This window comes from Monodelphis domestica, chromosome 8 (genome assembly GCF_027887165.1).
Source record: "Monodelphis domestica isolate mMonDom1 chromosome 8, mMonDom1.pri, whole genome shotgun sequence".
Lineage (NCBI taxonomy): Eukaryota > Metazoa > Chordata > Mammalia > Didelphimorphia > Didelphidae > Monodelphis > Monodelphis domestica.
The window spans coordinates 259,188,925-259,209,687 of NC_077234.1; the positions used below are offsets into that span (position 1 = coordinate 259,188,925).

Sequence of the window (20,763 nt, forward strand, 5' to 3'; positions counted from 1 at the left end):
ATTTATGTAGACGTAGGCAGACTTCACACTATTGAAAATTAAATCAACTTGAAAATTAAGGACTTTATCTTTAGAAATCTAACTATGTACACAGCTCTCTGAATACATAAAATATGGGAGGGAAATGTCAGCATTTTTACTTGCAAAATTGGTAGTGGAGTAGACCTGGTAGAAGGAATCAACTCCCAGAAATGAGCCGACAGGACACGAGAGAAAGCCCTGGCACCGGCACCGGTTTGGAGACGAAGGAACAATGACTAAGAAAGGAAATATTTTCTGATTTTAGTGGATCTAGAGAGTGCTTTTTTTTTTATGCCAAGTTGTGGGACTTCCTTCTGTGAGTTTAAAGGACTTACAGAGCTCGAGACTTCAAGGGCCACCCATCATTTCATTTAAATGACTACAAAACTATGTTGTATTTCTTTTGTAAACATTCTTTAGATAGTTATATACCAATATTATCTCCCTCAATCAAAATTTTAATTCTCTGAGGGCAGAGATCCTTTCAATTCCCAGGACCTAGTAGATGCTTATTAAGTGCCTGATAGCTGATTGAATGATTGCATTGAAGAGAAGCCTGGCTTTAACAAAATCATTTGAACTGTGAAGCGTTTTAAAAACCCACATGCAGCAAACATTGAAGTGCTTGTTGTGTTCAGTGCCATCTAGGATGTCCTGACAAGTAAAATAAGCCTTTGACAAATTAAGTGAAAAAACAAAATATGAAAAAGGCTCTATTTAGGCTTTTAAGGAATGAAATGAGCTTTTTTTATTCGATGAGATGTTTAATGAGAGAGTTCAACAAGTGAATAATTGGGGAGAAGCAATTTTCCTTCTAGTTTTTCTGATCCAAGGGTGACTATCAGGCTGGGTTTTCTGGTCTTTGATATAATTGAAGCCTCTACAAGGATCTGCCTTGTCTTTCTCTGCCCTCAATTTTCATGAAAGGATAATTCAAATGAAACGCCTTCTTCTCCCTTCACTTGGGAGACGAGCCATCCAATTCCATTAGGGTTCAACAGTCCTGAGATTTCTATATGGCACCAGCGTGGCTTGTCGATGCTTGGTGTCCTCTCAAGTGAATGGATATCAATCTTGGAAACTAATCACACAGACGAGGGCTAACGGGTCACCTTTTAAAGAGAATTTCAAAACGGGAAACTGTTGGGCAGATGTTGGGAGGGAGAAAGTAGCCTAGCGGAGTGCAGGGAAGAATGCAGGAGACGCTTCTCTGTCCAGAAGGCGTCCCCCGAGAGCTTTCCCCCGACGTAGGGGAGTCCCATTTAGCAAATGTTGTAAAGCGGATTGAACTCTATGAGAAATTCTATCCGTGACGTGTAGAGCGATTGGCTAATTCGAGTATTGGGTTTTGTGAGGCTTTCTCGACGATGTTGGAACGAGTACTTGTAGGTAGCCGGGAAGCAGTCTGGAGACAAGAGGGGACGGCGGGACCGGAGGGAACGATGGACAGGAGGGAACGATGGACAGGAGGGAACGATGGATACAGGAGGGGACGATGGATACAGGAGGGGACGACGGGACGGGAGGGAACGACGGGACGGGAGGGAACGACGGACAGGAGGGGGATGACGGATACAGGAGGGAACAGGAGGGAACGACTGACAGTAGGGAACAATGGATACAGGAGGGAACGACGGGATGGGAGGGAACTATGGGACGATGGGAAAGGAGGGGACGACGGGACGGGAGGGAACGACGGGACGATAGGACAGGAGGGAACGATGGATACAGGAGGGAACGACGGGACGGGAGGGAACGACGGGACGGGAGGGAACTATGGGACGATGGGAAAGGAGGGAACGATGGGAAAGGAGGGAACGATGGGACGGGAGGGAACGACGGACAGGAGGGGGACGACAGATACAGGAGGGGACGACGGACAGGAGGGAACGACGGGACGGGAGGGAACGACGGACAGGAGGGGGACGATGGATACAGGAGGGAACGATGGGACGGAATGACAGGACGGGAGGGAACGACGGGACGGGAGGGAACGACGGACAGGAGGGGGACGACGGGAACAGGAGGGAACGACTGACAGTAGGGAACAATGGATACAGGAGGGAAGGACTGGACAGGAGGGAACTATGGGACGATGGGAAAGGAGGGAACAATGGGACGATGGGAAAGGAGGGAATGACGGGACAGGAGGCACAGCACTTCAGGAGAGGGGATCATTTGTGCATTACTGGGGCTGGCTCAGAAAGAAGAGGCACTTCTGTGCAATAGGAACAAAGGCCTCTCCATACTGTAATGGGGCGGGAAGACGAGGGAGCCCCTCACAGAAGTCCTCGTCCTTCAGGCAAAGTTCTCACCAGAGCAGGAAGAGGAGCTCTGAGGAGGGATGTGAAGGTTTGGAACGTCTTTCGTGGTTCTCTAACATCAGTTTGTGGTGGACCCAAGCATACATCAAATCAGGTCCTGGAAACCATCCAAGGCTGAGGCTTGATGGGAAATCGTGGGTCACGTAACTGGGCCCAGAACTCAAAGAAGGGGTATCAGGTGGGGTTGAAATAGGTCACCAGCACGTCAAGATGGGAAGGGAGGAGGGAGGTGTGACCAGGAGCCTGGCGTAGACCTTGGAGGGTTTGAAGATTGCAGCAAGGAAGAAGAAGAGCCAGGTATTGGGAAGCAGAAGAAAGAGGAAATACTAAAGACTCCGCGGAATCATCCAGGATTCTTGATGGGAAGCTTGTGCTGATGCAGAATGCAGTGGCAAACCAGGGGTAAAGGGCAGGACCTTTACTAGTATGAGGATGGCTTTGGAGCACTTTTAAAAATTGTTTTCTTTGAAAGCTACAAGTTCACACCTTTTGGCCATTTACCGGATAGAGATCGGCTTTTGTTTATAAAAATTAGACTTTTTATGACCTCTGAAATATGAACTCCATTTTTTGTTCCTCTTGAGACAGTTTTCTAGGAACATAAGAAGTCTCGATGTTAACTTGATTTACATTTTTCTTCACATTACTGATTAAATAATATATATTTATGATACTTTTGAATTTCATTTAACGGCATTAGTTTTGTTTCATTTTGTAAATGCTTCTGTCATTTGAATTATTAAGAATTTAGTTGGCCTCAGACACCCCCTAGCTGTGTGACCCTGGACATGTAATTGAATCCCCATTGTCTAGATCTTACCACTCTTCTGCCCTTGGAACCAATATATAGTATTGATTCTAAGGGTTAAAAAAAAAAACTTACTCCCTAGTAATAGCTGTAAAAGATCTTGATCTGATTCATTCCTGAGTTTTTAAGAATTAATATTCAGGTTCATATCCATTTTACTTCCATTGTTGGTTATGAATTGAGATATTCTAAAACGAATTTCTACCACATACCACACTTCTTAATTTGCCAGAAATCCTTGTCAAATAAGATCATAACTTATGTTTTAGAATCGATGGAACCCTGAGTCTAAATTGAGTTCAGTTGTTTTCTGATTCTTGCTTATTCAGTTTAATCTACTTTGTATTTTTTTCTCCAGTACTAAATGATTTTGATGGTTACTATTTTATAATTTTATTATATGTGTGTGTGTATATATATATATATATATATATATATATATATATATATTTGAGATTTAGTACTGCAAATCCCTCTTGCTAGTTTGTTTGCACTTAGCATCCCTAAAATGATTTTAATATTGTTCTCATTTTTGTCATTGGCATCCCCAAAATATTCACGCTATTTCGTCTGTTATTAAAATAGTTCTTTATTTCTTCAATAGAGTTTGTAAAGTTATCTCTCTAGGTCTTGAGTGCTCCTTAGTAGATGGATTATGAAATGTTTGACGATTCTCTAGTTATTTTGAATAGCCTTTCCTTCTCTTTTTCCATTTGTATTTTTTGCATATAGAGTGCTCTTGATTTTGGTGACTTCTTGTAGGTGTGGAACATTTATTTCATATGTACTTTTCTGAAGCTACTGGGCTTTACAAATTAACTGAAACCAAAATATTTTAAGTTATCGATGCAAACATCAACCACATGGAAATAGGTTGTGATCAAGGACACATGTAATACCCAATGAAATTGCATGTCGGCTGCAGGAAGGGTGGGGGGAGGGCGGGAAATAATGTGATCATTTTGACCAAGGAATAATGTTCTAAATGGACTAAATCAATTAACTTAAATTAAAAAAAATTTTCATGTTTTCTTCTGTGTCTTTCATTTCTTTGATTCTGCTTCATTGTTTCTTCATTTCTCATAAAATCAGTAGTTTTTAGATGGTCAATTCTGATTTTTATAACCTGGTTTTCCTCTGTCGGTTTTTGGTTCTTCTTTTTCAATTGGCCCATTTCTTCTTGCATCATTTTAATTTCTCTTTCTCTCATTTCCTTTGTCTATCTTAATTGTTTTTTGATGTCTTTTTTAAAGGTTTTCTAGAATCTGTGTCAAATCCATATTTTTCTTTTGGACTTTGAGTGTGTTTCTTTTCTGTGTCTGTACTTTGCTCTCTGTCTATTAAAATTCTCTTGGGGTGTATGGGGTGCTCAGGGAGGGGTAGTATCTCTGGTATGGAGGGCTTGTCGTGCCCTCCTAGGGCAGCTCTCCAGCCTCTGACCCCCACCTGACATCCAGCTCTCACTTGTGGCTCCCAGTAGCTGCTAGCATGCGGCAGCGGCCACACCCTGGACAATGGCTTCGACAGGCCGGCTAAACCTTGTGAGGGTAGCCATTGGGTCATCGCCGACCCCTTCCATTGGGCTCATGATTAAGTCCTTCCATCGGGCTCTCGATTAAGTCCTTCCATCGGGCTCTCGATTAAGTCCTTCCATCGGGCTCTCGATTAAGTCCTTCCATCGGGCTCTCGATTAAGTCCTTCCATCGGGCTCTCGATTAAGTCTTCCATCGGGCTCTCGATTAAGTCCTTCCATCGGGCTCTCGATTAAGTCCTTCCATCGGGCTCTCGATTAAGTCCTTCCATCGGGCTCTCGATTAAGTCCTTCCATCGGGCTCTCGATTAAGTCCTTCCATCGGGCTCTCGATTAAGGCCTTCCATCGGGCTCTCGATTAAGTCCTTCCATCGGGCTCTCGATTAAGGCCTTCCATCGGGCTCTCGATTAAGTCCTTCCATCGGGCTCTCGATTAAGTCCTTCCATCGGGCTCTCGATTAAGTCCTTCCATCGGGCTCTCGATTAAGTCCTTCCGTTGGGCTCTAGCCTGCGTCATTTTGACGGGAAGGAGGGTTTCTGGCTCGTCTCCTGCAGTGACCCTTATCTACAGGTTCAGTTTCCGGTGTGGACGAGTGGCTTCCGGATTGGGAGCATTCCTGGGGCGCACGTCCCTGCTGTGATGGCTGTGGGCAGGCAGGAAGGATGGCTCATCGTAGAGAATCCCCCCTTGAAGACTGGTCACACGTCCAGAGGGGTCAGAGATGGAATCTGACTGTAAGGCGACTCCTCAGCGTGTGTCTAGGCCCGTCGTGCACACACACGTGCCAAGCACGTGCTCCTTTGAAACAGGTGATGGCAGGGACCAATGAGGAAACTGAGGCAAAAGTACCTGACACACGGTCAGTGATGGCTCTGAAAGGGAGACTTTCATCTCGGCGCAGGATTCCTTTCAGCAGTTGTTCGGTGAGATGCAGGGGCCACGTCATCCGTGTTGGGCAGAGGGAGCATCCAGTGTACTTGGCTGTGAGACATTGGGGCCAAGTGCATTGATTTTTAGGATCCGGCTTGCTTCTTGGAGGCGCGTCTGCTTGAGAACTAAGTGAATTAATAGAGCTTTATGTAGTAATTATTGAGCTGGCAATCGTGGAAATCCTTTAAAATAGACTGCGTCACATTGGCCAGTTGACATCGAAGTGAGGACGTTCTCTCCAAGTACGGTCCACAGAGGAAAGTTGTTTATATCTCGAAAAACCTGTTCAGCAAACTGTTGTCAAATTGTCTCTTTGCTTCCATGGATCAGTTTTACACCTTGAAGTATTGGAAGACCTAATGACGGGCCTCTAGAAGAAGCCGACTCTTCCCTCAGAACGAAATGCTAGCCGCTGCTAGGGAGAAACATTTAAGCTCGGTTTAGATGTCGTGTCCCCGGCTTTTGTGCATCCCGTGTGGATTTAACTTTTCGAGGTGGACATGGGAATGCCTCGATGAGGCAGCCTCTCCTTTATTTCTCTTGCCTATGTCCACTGGCCAGTTTATAAGTGTCCACAGATCTGTATACAAAAGAAACTTCATTTTATCTCATGACCAGCCACAACACTGTAAATCCAGACCCGGGTTCTACGACGCCCCGAAGCCGTCCGTTTCTTCTTATTCGCTAGTTCATCTGATTTATGTGCTGGAGCCACATTGCGAAGGAGAAGCTGAAGAACCAGGATGTAAGACTTGTCTTATACGCGTCGCTGCACCACGCGCTCCTCGGGATGTTGGGGGACAAGTGGGAGTGTTGGCCTCCTCGCTTCTAGAGGAGGGTCGAGGCTTCCTGGCTTCCTGATCGGTGGACGATCTCTTGCTTTAGCTTCCAGGGCCTGCAGTTGGCCATATCTGAGCATGAGCTCCAAGAAGACGGTCCCTTGGCCTTTAGTCCTGTTCATTAAAAAAGTGCGAATGAAATCCATTGGCGGTATTTAAGCTGATGAGATGGCAGGCTTGCCAGTTTCTTCAAGCGTGTGCCGAGGTATTTATAGGAAGAGTGTCCAGTTGGGGTTTTCCCCTCTGACAGCTGAGCCGTGAAAAATGAGTCAGATCAAAGTAGAAGGAATACCTTATGGGCAGGCTTTGATTTTTAAATCATGTAAAAGGGAGATGGTAGAGTTTTGTTTTGTTTTTTTAAGCCCTGACCTTCCGTCTTGGAGTCAATACTGTGCATTGGCTCCAAGGCAGAAGAGTGGGAAGGGCGAGGCAATGGGGGTCAAGTGACTTGCCCAGGGTCACCCAGCTGGGAAGTGTCTGAGGTCAGATTTGAACCCAGGACCTCCCATCTCTAGGCCTGGCTCTCCATCCCCTGAGCTACCCAGCTGCCCCCTAGAGTTTTTAAAAGTCGATTTTTTTTGATGTCACCACCTTTTTATCTCATATTGTCTGGTGTTCTACATTTCTATGTGGAACATATATAATTTTACTGTGTTATCCCTTGGTTTAAGATTTGACTATAAAGGCAACCCCCGTATGTTTGTCCCTACAATCAAAAGCAACTTTCGATTATTTGTGAAAACAACTGATTCATTACAATAGATTTTGTCTGAGTGGAATTGTTTACAATGGCCTCTCCTGGTGAAACGCTGATCGTGTCTGCAAGAATAACGTGGAGGACTTAGCGTTCCTCCGAGTACAGAACATGCCATGAGTCACGGCGCTGCAGGGGGCTCACCTCTTGCCTCTTCTGAGTCTGGCTGAACTTCCCATTGACCCCAACTCGTACTTCCTTTTTCAAAGATACTGGGGGTGAGGAACAAGGATTTCAGAGGAGGAACATGCCATAACTCCTCCCAGGAGGCCAGTGGAATTGGGATCTTCCTTGGATGCAAACTAACTGGTTCTTGCATTCATTTGAAGGGTGAGGTCTCACCTTGTCTGACGAGCTGATCCGTCTTAGACGTCCAATGGGAGTGTTCTTCTAGGGCCTCGGAGAAGTGGCGCCTCTCGTTTGCCTCTTCACCTCGATGACTTAGAAATGTAGCCTGTCTTCCATTCACATAATGAAAGGTGATTCCAGTCGCTTTTCAACTTCATTAAAAGCCTTCTTGAAAGCGTGGAATGTTTGGGACAGCGTGTGCAAGCGTTTGTGTCGCTTCTGCGGGCACTGGGCAGATTCCTCGGGCTTCCTGGATTTAGTGCCTCGGCTGCAGTCGTGCCATCAGCCGAGGGAGCTGTCATTGGGACGTGCATTCGCTGCTTGTGGAAATGTGCTGATACGTGCTGCTGTGTCCAGCGTGGAGGGCTACAGCCATAGGGTACCCTCAGCCCATTCCCTCCGGCTTCCAATGGCCCGGGCTTTAGCATTGCCAACAGGTACTTGTCCGGACTTGCGCGCAGTGACTTGCAGGTTCAGAGGCTTTCTCTGCGTTTCCACGGCGAATCCCAACACTTCTGCATGAGTCATCATTTGCCATAATAGACATTGTGAGGTTGACGAAATGGAGCCGTGATTCCACAGCACGCAGTCGGCGTTCAGGCCGCTGCGGGTGTGCGCACGTGCGATCTTAGGGTTAACGTGCCCTCCGTTTTTGCTCCGCCATTTGTCCTCTGTAGACGTTAAGCCTCGTTTGTATGTTTTCTGACATCCTTTATTAACCTAAAGACGTTCAATGAGTGTGTCATTCATGGAAGAGCATGATTCATGTAGCTCAATGTGTTTGTTTTTAATTTAAAATCGGAAGCATAGCCGAATAGAATTCAATGACCGTTTTGCTTTGGTTTTGTCATTGTTCCTTTACTTTTATTTATTCCATTCTTTCTCTTTTGTTTTAGTTGTGTCTGGTAAGTTGACATTTTATTGGCCATCTTCTAATCACCGTCTCACTGTGACTGGAACTTCTCTTCCCCTTTCCATCCATACCCCTCCATGTCCTTCAACCAACCAACTTCCATGTTTCACTTGTCCTTGGCAACAAAGACAGACTGCACAGACTAAGCTCTGCAGGAAGTATGGGTAACTGTGACAGAGTACAGGTAATGGGGCCGCTAACTTTTGTCTTATTCTAATGCTGTCTAATCTTAACCTTTCTCTTGCAGTTCAGACTAGAGCTCATTTCCAATAAATGTGTGAATAAAGTGTTTTCAGTTGAATCGTGTCCAATCAAAATCAAATAAAAACACCTACAAGATATTTTCAACTTCTATCTCTTTAGAATGACAAGTAGGTTCCCAATTGGTCATTCTATTAAGAAAAGAAGCTGTTTCCGTCCCCCGAAGCCTTACCATCATGGATGGTAATTCAACTAGAAATTGAGGGTGTTAGCTTGGTATTGCATGTTCATTTGTCCAGATCAATCATTTTCATTTCTGTGAAGGCATGAGGTTCCCCTACGCTTGGTTCGTGGCTACATTTCTCCCCACATGAAGCCTTTTTTCAGTTTATAAATTTCTTCCTGGGAAGTTTGCTGGATACTTTTCAGTTCTTTGAGAACTGACCATTTATGATATATCGTCCTGCTACGTGGCACTCCAGAGAGCGCTTCTTCCTTCAAGGAATCTGCCCATTATTATTCCCATTGGCCCGAAACGCCCCCTGGATGTCCGGTCTTGTATAGCTTTGTTTGAAAACCTTTCCCGATCGGGAAGCGCAGGCGTGTGTGACGAGCGCTTGTCCTTGGGTCCAAAGCGCTGTGGCTCAGAAGGCATCTTCCTTTGGTCCAGCACATTCTCAGAGAGTGATCGTCGTAGACGTGGAACGTGCTCGCCAAAGAGGTTCGGTGTCTTGTTCACATGACTGCTGTGAGGCGGGTCTCGCTGCTGCCTCGGTAGCATGATTCTGCTTAAAATCCACCTACAAAATGTCAGTCATTTCCAAGCACACATCCCGTCCTAGCGAATGGCTGGAGGATAAACCTCATTTCTGTTTCTCAAAAGAAATCGGTGAGATTCGGGGAGAAGCTGCCTTCAAACAAATGGAAACGTCGGCCTGTCATTCAGCCCATTTCCAAGGTTGTGCAAAGGAGACCACGGCGATCGCTCTCTGCGTGGAAGTGTCCTTTCTGTCCCTCTCGTCGTCCTGCAGTCAGTGAGGTGTCCTCCATTAGCGCTATTTCAGCGGCCAGGGGGCGTCTCCATCCGTGAAACTCCCTTCACCAGTGGAGCTCGGTCATCGCTGCCTGGGATCCCGTTGTCCGCCCGTTAGCATTCTATGCTGGAGTCACGACGTTCATCAGCTCCAGTTCACCGAAGTACTGGAGCCTGCGAGCCTCGGGCTTACGGACGTGTCGCCAAAGGCGGAAGATTGCACCGGCCAGCAGAGCGCACGGCTGAAACCTCTGGTATCCCCTTTAACGTGGCGGCGTCTGACCTCCTCCACGAGCTTCTGCCAACGCCACCCGCCAAGCACTTCTCGAAGGGGAGGCGATTCCGTGCTGCGTGCGTGCCGCTCGGCACACGACAGCATCTGCCTGCCCGACGGCGTCCCAGAAACAGCTCCGTCCTCGGAGGAATGCAGCCCCTGCTCGTGGCGGTGTCTGTCCCCGTGTTTTCAGTCGGTGTTCTTAGTCCCAGTCCTTCTCCCTGGGCTGTCCGTGCATGATCGTTGCTTGGAGAAAGATGGATTTTGTACCAGGAAAAGACGTGGGCCAACCAGTGGGGCTGAGCCCTCTCCAAAGTGCAGCCCGACTCTGACTGAGGACGGAGCTACGCAGGTGCCTCTTTCCTTCAGTGCTGCCGCCTGCTATCATCGCCTCATCTTCTCTCCTCACTCATCTCATCACTTCATTGATGTGGCTGTGGTCACGGCTGACCTTGGGACGCACATGTTGAAGGGCCACAGGGACTAAGTGACTTGCCCAGGGTCACCTGTCCTGATTTGAACCCAGGACCTCCTTTCTCCAGGCCTGGCTCTCCATTCACCGACTGACTCCCCAAAATATCTTCAACTCCCAATACTCCAAAGCAGAGCGCATCCTTCCCCCCCAACACCCTCCTTTATGCTTTCCTATTTCTGTCTACATCCCTCATTCTTCCCATCACTTAAGCATGTAACCTCATCACTCTCTCACCATCCGGAACCCTTACAGGATCCCCTACAGTCAGTCAGTTTTCAGATATTGTTTCTTTCCTCCCTTCTCTCTACTGTGCATCTTCACCTGCCCCTCTCCTTATCGGTACTGCCTGCACCATCATCGTAAGCCAAGTGCTGAGCTCCCTGCTTCAAGCCTCTGCCCACAGAGTTACCAGAATCAGCTTCCTGAAAGGGCCCTCTGCCGTCCTTCTGCTCGAGAATGTCTGGTGGCTTCACATCCTTCTCAGGGTCAGGATGGCTTTTCCTTTCATGAAGCTTTCCACAGTTTTGTCCCCACCTTCCCTTCAGACCTTATTATGCATTTTCCCATGACAGGCCGATCCAACTCACCTTGTGGCTCTTCCTCATTAGCGGGAAGTTTTTCCCATTGCCGTGCCTTTGCACTGGCCGTGCCCAGTTCCCAGCATGTGCTTCCTCTTCTTTCCCTCCAAAGTACTCAGTGTTCTTCAAGCCTGGGTTCCAGCAGCACCTTGTACAGGAGGCCCTTTCTGAGAGTCCCAGCGGACAGCGCGCTCCCCTGTACCAAAGCCACTTCCTATACGCATGTTTGTCCCGATGCTCTGAGAACAGAAGCGGCCTCCTTTGGTCATTCACCCCAGGCTGAGCTGAAACTAACCCAAGGACGTGTGCCAGGGACGCTTCCTCATTGCCTGCCTCCCCCAGCTTACCTCTGTCTGTCTGCATGGATACGCCTCCTCCTTGACTTTGTCCCTTGTAGACCCTTTGGGTATCTGCACCTCGTGCTTTACAGCCTCTGAATAGCCCCTATCGGCAGGGAGGGTCCCTGGCCATTCTTTAAGGCAGGCACAAGCACGCATCTCCATCGATGAGAATTCTATTCCTCTGCCTGACCCTGTCCAGGAATCTCATGTCATTTGCACAGAGAACATTCCAGATGGCCCTGGTCCGTGCTGGCTCTCTTTGCTCGAGTCTGAAACCCAGGACAAGCTCACTGAAACAGCCTCCCCTGAAGCCTTCGGCTCTTGTTTGATGCCTCTTTGTCTTCCCTTTGCACAGCACTCAACACGCTTAATGCTTGCTTATATGCATACACATACTAGAAGAAGCCTGTCTGGTCTCTGTTCCTCCTGCCCTTTATCATGCATGAAAGGGCCAATAAAGTGTTCTGACACTCGATGCAGTGGAAAAATTCACCCTTTGGTGCCCTGGCCTGGAAGGCCCTCCGCGCTGTGCATCCATATCTGTGAGCCTTTTGGCATCCTTGTGCTCTGTTGTTCCACCTTATCCTTTGGCCATCCATTCCGCTTCCCTTTGGCCTAAGTCAGAAGATGACGCAGCACAGCGCACAGAATCACAGGAGACCCCAGTCCCAGAACAGTCTCTGCAGCACGTGAGCTCTTTGCCAGGAATTGACCTGATGCCAACCACATTCGCAAACACTCTTCAGAGCCTTCTGCGTGCCTTGCTGAGCCTGTGCTACCTCGGTGTGGGCGCTCGCTCTGCACAGGCAGATGATGCCCATCTTTCCCACCGCTTCCTGTGCCTGCTCTTGTTTGTCCCCTCAAGCGATGAGGAAGGTTTCCTTCAGGGTTTCTTATCTCATGGGCTTACCAGGGAACCCTGGCGTCACCTGTCATTCCCTGCTCTTGCCACATGGCCAGCCCTTGGCTCTAAGGCATGTCTTCAGTGCTCAATGGCTAAAGTATTCTAGCAATCTTCCCAAGCAATCGTTACCCAGGCCACCATCCTTGCCAGGGAAGCTGGGGTCAGAGGAAGAGATCATCACAAACACTGATTGGATTCAGGAGAAAAGAGCCGACTGTCCTTTAATGGAAGCGTCTCTGGATTCTCTCTGAAGAAACCTGTCCTTGGATCATTTCCTGTTCTTAGGCAGCAGCCCCAAGACTTCCGGCTTTAAAGGCGTGAAGGAACGAAGATGGACGAAAGGTCGGCGCTTCACGGAGCCTCACATCACAGTCTTTAGACTTAGGCCGGAGAATATTTGGGTGTTTCAGACAGTTGATACAAAATGAATGGAAAAGTAGAAATAATCAGTAAAAGGCCTTCCCCGTGTGGCCTTCTGCCCCAGCATAAGCACAGCCGAAAAACAGGCATCCTGCTGGATTGTTTGGAGTCCACCGCCTAATGTTAGCCCCGCTGCTAGAGGCTCGCACTCAGGACTCTCTGAAGTGGCTCAGCTGGGCCTCCATTTCCACGTATGTTTCGTCAGAACATGCCCTGCCTATGCAGACAGACTGCCCAGTCCCCCAGTGCATTTTTAAATCACTTCTAATTAGACAGACGAGTCCATTGTTGTATTTCACACTGGCCTTCAGGGAATTCTGAGTGGACTTCAGGTGGGTGTGAGCCCGCCTGTGGGCCTGAGGGGGGCAGCATTCAGTCAGGAGAGGCCCCTTCGGGCGTATTTAATGCGGAAGGGCCAGGTTTTGTCCGGCTCCTTCGCATTGGTCAGTGGTGCACAAGGGGGCAGGGATGCCGCAAGCCTTTCCCGGGGACCCGCCTTAGAAAAGGGGGCGGCGCTGGAAGGGGGGTACTCGCGGCTGCTTGGCCACGTTTGGGGCGCCTTTGCTGAAATGCCTTTGCTGTTTCCCTTTAGAGCCTCCCCACTTCGTGGTGAAGCCTCGGGACCAGGTCGCCGCGTTGGGACGGACCGTGACGTTCCAGTGCGAGGCCACCGGAAACCCTCAGCCCGCCATCTTCTGGAGGAGAGAGGGGAGCCAGGTAGGAGGTTTTCCGCCTTTGGAGTCTCCTTAGACTTGGGAAACAAGGGCATGGTGGGGCTCCTGGGCATGCGCGGCTTCTGTGGGCGGGCCCTGCGGCGAGCCCTGGGCCTGCCCTCAGGGAACTGAGGATGACGTCACAGGGGAAGCCGCACACCAGAAACCTGTGGGGAGGGGCAGCGGCTGAGGCCGGGAGGAAGCGAGGACAGCCGGAGGGACTGCAGGGCGTGGGATGGAGGCCAGAGGGAGTCCCGGAGGCCAATGGGGAGTGGACACGGGAGGGCCCGGGAGCATTAGTGTGGCTGAGAGGCGGCCTGCCGGGCTGACGGAGGCGCGTGACAGCTCCCGCCTCCCCGGAAGGAAGAAGGCTGCGGCCGGCCGAGGAAAGAGGGACAAGGCCCGGACAGCCCGCTGAGTCACTTGCTCTGTTGAGGGGTGAGACCTGTCAGCCCCAGCCCTCTCGCCGCGCTCCCCGGCCGTTCCCACCTTCCTGGGATAAGGACAGCGCGGCTGGGCGAGAAGGAAGGGAGGAGGAAGCCGGAGGGGGGGGCGGGGACACGAGGTCTTCAGCTGTCAGTCACTAATCAATAGAGGCCCTCATTATTGATCACGGAAGGTGGCCGATTCCTCGTCCTTGTTCTTAACGGGCGCTGTCAGCAGCCCGAGTTCATGGAATGAGGACCGGAACACGGTCTTGGAATGAGAGTTTGGAAAAGAGGCCACGGGCAGCAGAAGCGCAGCGGAGCCCTACACATGCGCCTTGGCAATAGCTTCTGTGGGATTCATTCTGCCCGGGGAGCTTTGGCCCAGGGATTCTGCCCATCCCACAGTAAGCACCGGTTATTGGCATTCATGTGCTGCGGCGCCTCCTGTCGTTGGATCATAACAGAAATCCGCAAGCATTGATGGAGACCACAGGAAGGCTGACAAACCCACGAGTGTCTGTCCGTAGAATGAAGCCCGTGGAGAGAAGCTCATCAGATTTGTAGGCTGCCACGGTGTGAACCTCAATGCCAAGGATAAAGACACCAAAGTAATTGAAAATTGCCTACAGGATTCCTTGAGGGACTCGGTTGTGGGTCACGGCCATCGGATGGAAATTGTGGAAGATTGAATTGGAGGAGGATTGTCATTTGGTCAAGACTGAATTCATAGAGAATGTGGAAGAAAAGAGGGCTGAGGAAAGTAGGCCAAAGCCTTTACTCCAGAATGGAGAGAGAGAGGCGCCATGGGCAGTCGTGTCATCCCACCCATTGCTGGGCAGCAGCAGGAGCCAAGTGGCAGGTTTTCCTGCTATCCCGTTGCTGTTCCTCTCAGACTCGTGTCTGGTCTCCCATTTGACTTCCTGTACTCAGCTAGGACTGAAGCCGACTCCGATCTCATTGTTCTTTCTCAAGTACAAATAAAATGATTTTTATCTCATCTGTTCCGGCACGTATTTGCCAATTGTGAAGCACCTCTCGTATGCCCAGGCAAAGGGAATCCTCTCAAAGGACTCGCAGGCAGTCTAATATGGGAGACGACAGAAAAGAGCTGGACAAAGGAGATGCCTGCAGGATGCAGTGGGCCGTCTCAGAGGGAGCCGGCCAAGATGACGGAGGAGAGGAGGACCCCTACAAGGAGCTTGAAGCGCGTCAGCAAAGCCACGAGCTGGAGAAGAGGGAGGAGAGGAGCCCGGGGGCGTCAGGGCCAATGTCTGCCATTTGGAGACATCCAGCGTCCCTGTGGGAGAGGCACGGATGAAGGGCCAGGAAGGGATGAGGGGGGAGACCGAGCGGCAGACGAAGGACCCTCTATCTCGCTGTGCCCTTCGTGGCAGCAGTTGGAATTGAGTGAGGAAGGGTGCGGGTGGGCGGGGGAGTGGCCGGGCCAAAGCTGGGCTTCTAGGAAGATCAGGGGGACGTCTGCACTGGTGCAAGGAGAGATTCGAAGCAGGAACACCGCTCAGCAGGCTGGTACAGTGACCCGGACGTGAGAGGATAGTGCTGGACCAGGGTCTCTCCCGTGAGGATGCCATGCTCTGCGCCGATCCCTCATTGTCCTGCTCTGTCACTCTAAAAACTTCCGCCAGTGAACTTGGAGGCTAACGTGGCCTGTGCGGGCTTCGTGAACGGTCTCTAGCATTGTGGCAGGGAGGGAGGAAGAAACACATTCAAGGCGTTTGAGACAAAGTCCGAATACTGTGACCAGGCGTGAAGATGACGCGTCCTCTGTGTGTGTGCCTGACTGCGTGGCTCACGGGCCTTGTTGCTTTAACGTGCACTCGGGCACACTTCCAGTGGACTGCGCTTTGCTCTTTGACTTGAGATGTGCTTTTCCCCAGCATCCCGGGCCATTTTCTCTCTTCTTATGCAGTATAAGTCGTCCAGCATTTCCAGGCTCCACAACTGGATCCTTTAGGGCTCTGGCAGCTAATGTACGGGCGACTTCCTCATCTTGATGGCTACAGAAAATTCAATTAATGTCCTCGGAATGGTCTGACTGCCCACATTCTGCATTACCAGCTCCTTGTCTTTCATTGGTGAAGGCAAAAATTCACACACACATGCATGCACACATACTCACACTCACACTCACACACAGGCACACACACATGCACACATACACACACGCACGCGCACATACACTCACACACATGCACACATACTCACACTCACATGCACACACACACATGCACACACACTCACATGCACACATACACACATGCACATACTCACACATACTCACACTCACACACATGCACATACACATACGCACACACACTTTGCTTGTCATCTGTTATTGGCCTTCCTGCACTTCATAGAGGAAGCCTCTTAGTTAACTGGCCCTGAATTTTCTGATGTATTCGCACTTACTATATCGTTGCGCTTTTCATTCATTCAGCTGAGTGTATGGATATCTTTTATTTGTATATTGACTTTGCCTCCACATACAGGCTATTCCCAAAGGTCTTCCTACAATTCTGAAGCCTGACTACGGCTTTTGGGTCACCTGGTCCTGCTCCACCCCACCTCAACCCGGCAGCCAAACATCGTGACAAAGAACAGGGAATCAGCACTTCGACCAGTTAGGAATAGGTTTTACCGGGTCCAGTGATCCTAATCCGTCTTTACAAAGAAAGAAAGGAGTTGCATTGCCTCAGCCCAGAGAACCAGACTGGTCTCTCCATTGCCCTTTTCAAATGGGGGGATTTTATTTCCTTTCATTGACGTTGCCTTCGTCATTGTGACTGCTTTGTTTTTGTCCCCTGGTTCTTGCCTACTTTTCCGCAACAGTGCCTGGGAGTCTTTGCCGTGCTTGTTTGATTCTTCAAATTCATCGTCTTCTAGAAAAGTAATAGTTCATTGTAGTCATCTAACATAATGTGTCTGCCTTTTCCTCAAAAGATGAGCATTTGATTTGTTTCTGATTTTTTACTACAACAAAAAGCATTCCTGTGCATCGCTGGCGCCTACATAGCACCTTTCAGACTTGGAGCCCTTCACAGATTACTTACTATTGGGAACACGGGGAAAGAGTGCGGTGTGGACATTTTAGCCGCGTTTTTCATTTTGAGTGCAATTCCAAATGCCTTTCCAGAATGCTTAGAGCAATCTCCACAAACAATGTGTCGGAGTACCTACCTCCTCACAGTTCTTCCAAAATTAACCAGTTCCATTTGTTCCACCTTTGTGAATTTGGGGGGTTGATTAAGATTTGAATTATTTTTTTTTGACGTTTTTCTTGTGTGGCTGTCAAGCCGCATGTTAAATTTCCGGAAAACTATTCCTCTCATTGACAATGGATTCATTTTTGATGTGGATGTTTCCAAACTGAAAAACTTGCTTAAGTCCCTCCCAGCAGCTCCCATTTATACTGGCTATAAAGAAAATGCAGGCAATTTCTTTGGCACTCCCAATCGAGGGTACGTTTCCGGTCTCATTCTGTTGGATGAATGCTGCCCCAGTTTTACTCTTTTCTGGTTTGTTCTTTAGTCAGTTGAATCAATATTGAAACAACTTGGTTATTTCTGGTAGGATGCATAGGCATGCTATGGTATGTCTGTATGTGTGCACTGCACATATATGCCAACATTTGCTGGGTCAAATTGATCCGAAATTTTATGAGCTGCGATTATGGATCTCAAATCAGGTTAGACTTAGTCCACATTCTCCTTTTCCCCAATTCCGTTGAGCCTTTTGTAATCGGCTAAAATCTGATTATTTGGAGGATTTCTTTGGTCTGTGTTTCCAGATAACTTTTTGTGCAACAGACTTCCTCGTGTCACGAAATAGGAAACGTGCACTCTTTTACGTGCAAATGGACCCCGATCTTCTGTTGCCTGTCCAGCACGGTGTTTCAGTGGGAGCCCTTTCAACGGCTCACTTACCGTTTCATAGTTTCAGATATGTGTACGTATAAGCTCTTTTTATTCCAGCGTGATGCATAATTATTCATTTCAGTTAATACGTTCCTAAAAGAGAGATTGGTCAGTAATTAGTGGAAGCCACAAGTCGTTGAGGTGATCTAACAGGGAGTAATAAAACAGGCATTTTAGTAGTCTGTGAGACGTGCCTTATTTAGGCTGAATGATAAACCTTTCAATTCCTGTTTCAAGCTGAACGATGCTGCTTTGCCTTGGCCACCCTCCTTGGAAGGTACGCCAACCTTCCCTTCCCCTGTCTAACGCCCCGTTGGACTGGTCCTCGGGGTGTCTTTTCTCTCGAACCCTTCCCTGCTGTCTTGGAGCAGAGCGAGGATCCGATCCAGGACAGAAGTGCCCTCACGATTGCGGGTTTCATTCTTTAGTCTCGTGCCCAGCGTCTTGTAGCCAAGTCCTGTGAGCGATGAAAGCCAGTGTAGACTCCCTGTGTGTAACCAAGGCGGGCGAGCGCGCTCCGAGCAGCGGCCGTCTGACGTTGCCTTCTCTTGCAGAACCTGCTGTTTTCCTACCACCCTCCGCAATCCTCGAGCCGATTTTCGGTCTCCCAGACGGGCGACCTGACGATAACCAACGTGCAGCGCTCGGACGTGGGCTACTACATCTGCCAGACTCTGAACGTCGCCGGAAGCATCATCACCAAAGCCTACCTGGAAGTGACTGACGGTAAGGAGGGCTTCTTGGGCGGTCCCAGAGGCTCGTACTTGGAATCTAAGCCCTGCCCTTAGCGTGGCTCTTTACGTGTAGCTTAAGGGCACTCGTCCACCAAGCCATGCAAGGACTCGCGTCCTGACACCTTCCCTTGTGCACCTTCTGTAACCGCGTCACGTGACGTGTCTCTGCTTTGGGTCCGCCACGGGGCGAGGAGGGGAAACATGAAACACACACGCGCACGTCGCCATTTGTGACGTGCTTCCTCATTGGACAGGGAAATGGCGGGCGGCTGTCCTCCGGGTGGTAGAGGGCGCGGATTTCTGCCTCTTGTCGCCTCTCACAAAGGAGTCTCCCTTTCATCGCATTTCACTTTGGAAGCTGCCCTCCGCGTTTATGCTTCCCTGTGAATACATAGAGAACAGAGAAGAATAGGATCCGAAGAACAGACTAGAGCACTTAAAATGTCTCAGTGACCCTTTTGTCGGCCATTTCCTTCCCCATTAAAAACAAGAGAAGAACCCAGACTCAGAAATCTGATAACGGATCAGCAGAACCCGCCAAATCAAGCCCCCAATAGGCGGCCTCTTCCGCAGAGGAAGCCGTGACCGTTGGCCTCCATCACGGCTCTGTCCGAGGCGAGCATCCTGCATCCCTGGGGCTTCAGATCGTCGTTCGTGGTGCTCCTTTTCTCTTGGGGGCTGTCGCCCTCCGGACTGCATCAGTTCGGGCTGCGCTTGGTGCTCGGAGCTCGTGTCTCTTGTCCCTTCTGACGGGGCAGCGACATTCCGTTCCGTCCCGTTCCGTGTCGTGATCCGCTCAGCCTTGCCAGCCCTCGGCTCTTCTCTTTCTGAGTCCCCCCTTGCAGAGCAGGAAGTTTGTTTTGCTCGCAGCGATGCCCTCCCCAGGGTTCTCCCTCTTGAGCCTCTTCTTGCATCCTTTCTCTTGTGATGAATGTGGTCCTTCTCTAGCCCTTGTCTGTGTCCCCATGAGAAGAGGCTCCTCGTGACGGCTCTGGGTCCGCCTTCGGGTCTGACCGTTCTTTTCCAGGCTGAGAAATCGCGCTCCACCCTTTTGTGTTCCATTAGGTGTCCGTTGGCCATCCGCCCCCGAGATCCTGCTCCGCTTTAACGAGGTAAGTCATCTGGGTTGGAGGACCTGCTCTCTTTGCTCTGGGGAGCGCTATGCCCCACTTGTCCCTTCTCCTCGTAATCGGGGGGCGTCACTTCCTTACTACCTAAATTCCTGGACGGATACTTTGAGTTCTTCTCTTCTATGCTCGCTCCTTCATTTTTGACGACGTGATTTTTATGAACTCGGCTCCCTTTTCTCTTCTTTTTCAGTCCTCAGAGTTTGTTCTCATCGCTTTATTCTGCCGTCTCGTGGAGCCATTGCCTTTTCTTTCCTCTTTGCTCACTTTCAGAGAGCTCCTTATTTGGGAATACGTTTTCCACTTCTGTTATGAGAAATTCTCACTGTTTTTCCTCGAGATTTTATTCTTCTCCTAGTCTCTTGCTGTTCTTTAGGAGTCCGTCTAGTCCCGTGAAGAGTCCATTTCCTCCGTTGCTTCCTCCTTATGGGCTACTTTTCGGTGTTCTCCCAGTCTAGAAGTCTTTAGAACTCTTGGGACGTCTTTCTGGTCCACTCGTCTCTTCTGTAGTGGCCGCTGAGTGTGGTGCCAGGGCCAGTGTCCAACCTCTTCTCCAGCCCGACTTTGCCTCGCCTCTTTCAGGAGATGCCTGTGGCTGGACGTGCTTGCTCCTTGGGATCAGAGTGAGGCATCCTGAGGGGCCTTTGTGGGATCTCAGGATTCTAGTGCGAGAGATGCTGGACAGCCCAGATGCCCGGACTGTCCCCGTCTCCATCCTTTCTCCCAGCACTGACCCTTTGGGCTTGCTGCCTCTGGACAGAATCCGTGCGGGCTGTGCGCGGCTGTCTCTGGCCACGATGTCCTGCCTCCAGTTCGGCCCCTCTCGCCCCCCTTTCCTACGTTCCACGCGCTTCTCGAAGAACGTTATGCAGTCCTGGGGTGAGAGAAGGCCTTGGCTGCAGACTGGTTGCCTTACTTTGGGGACATGTCAGGCACTTGGTAATTGGACATTGAGGCTCTGTTTGCGCAGACATCGACTATCACCTGCGACGACTCTTAAAAACAATCTGTTTTGGCCTAGGAGAAATGCTGAACGTATAAAGCGACATTTTTGATTCGATCGCTTTTTGGACTTGATGCCTGGGCCTGTACCTAGTCTCAGAATCATAGGGCCAAAAGGCCTTCCTGTCC

General features: G+C 49.6%; 1 protein-coding gene across 23 annotated transcripts in view; it reads left to right on the forward strand.

Moving 5' to 3' along the window:
- The window catches only part of ROBO1 (roundabout guidance receptor 1), a 1,078,784-nt gene that overhangs the window by 962,243 nt on the left and 95,778 nt on the right, over nt 1-20,763 (forward strand). For all 23 annotated transcript variants that reach the window (XM_056807827.1, XM_056807826.1, XM_056807829.1 and 20 more), the window contains 2 exons: nt 13,288-13,412; nt 18,326-18,497. In XM_056807827.1, coding sequence (XP_056663805.1) covers nt 13,288-13,412; nt 18,326-18,497 — 297 coding nt within the window. The remainder of the gene's footprint in view (nt 1-13,287; nt 13,413-18,325; nt 18,498-20,763) is intronic.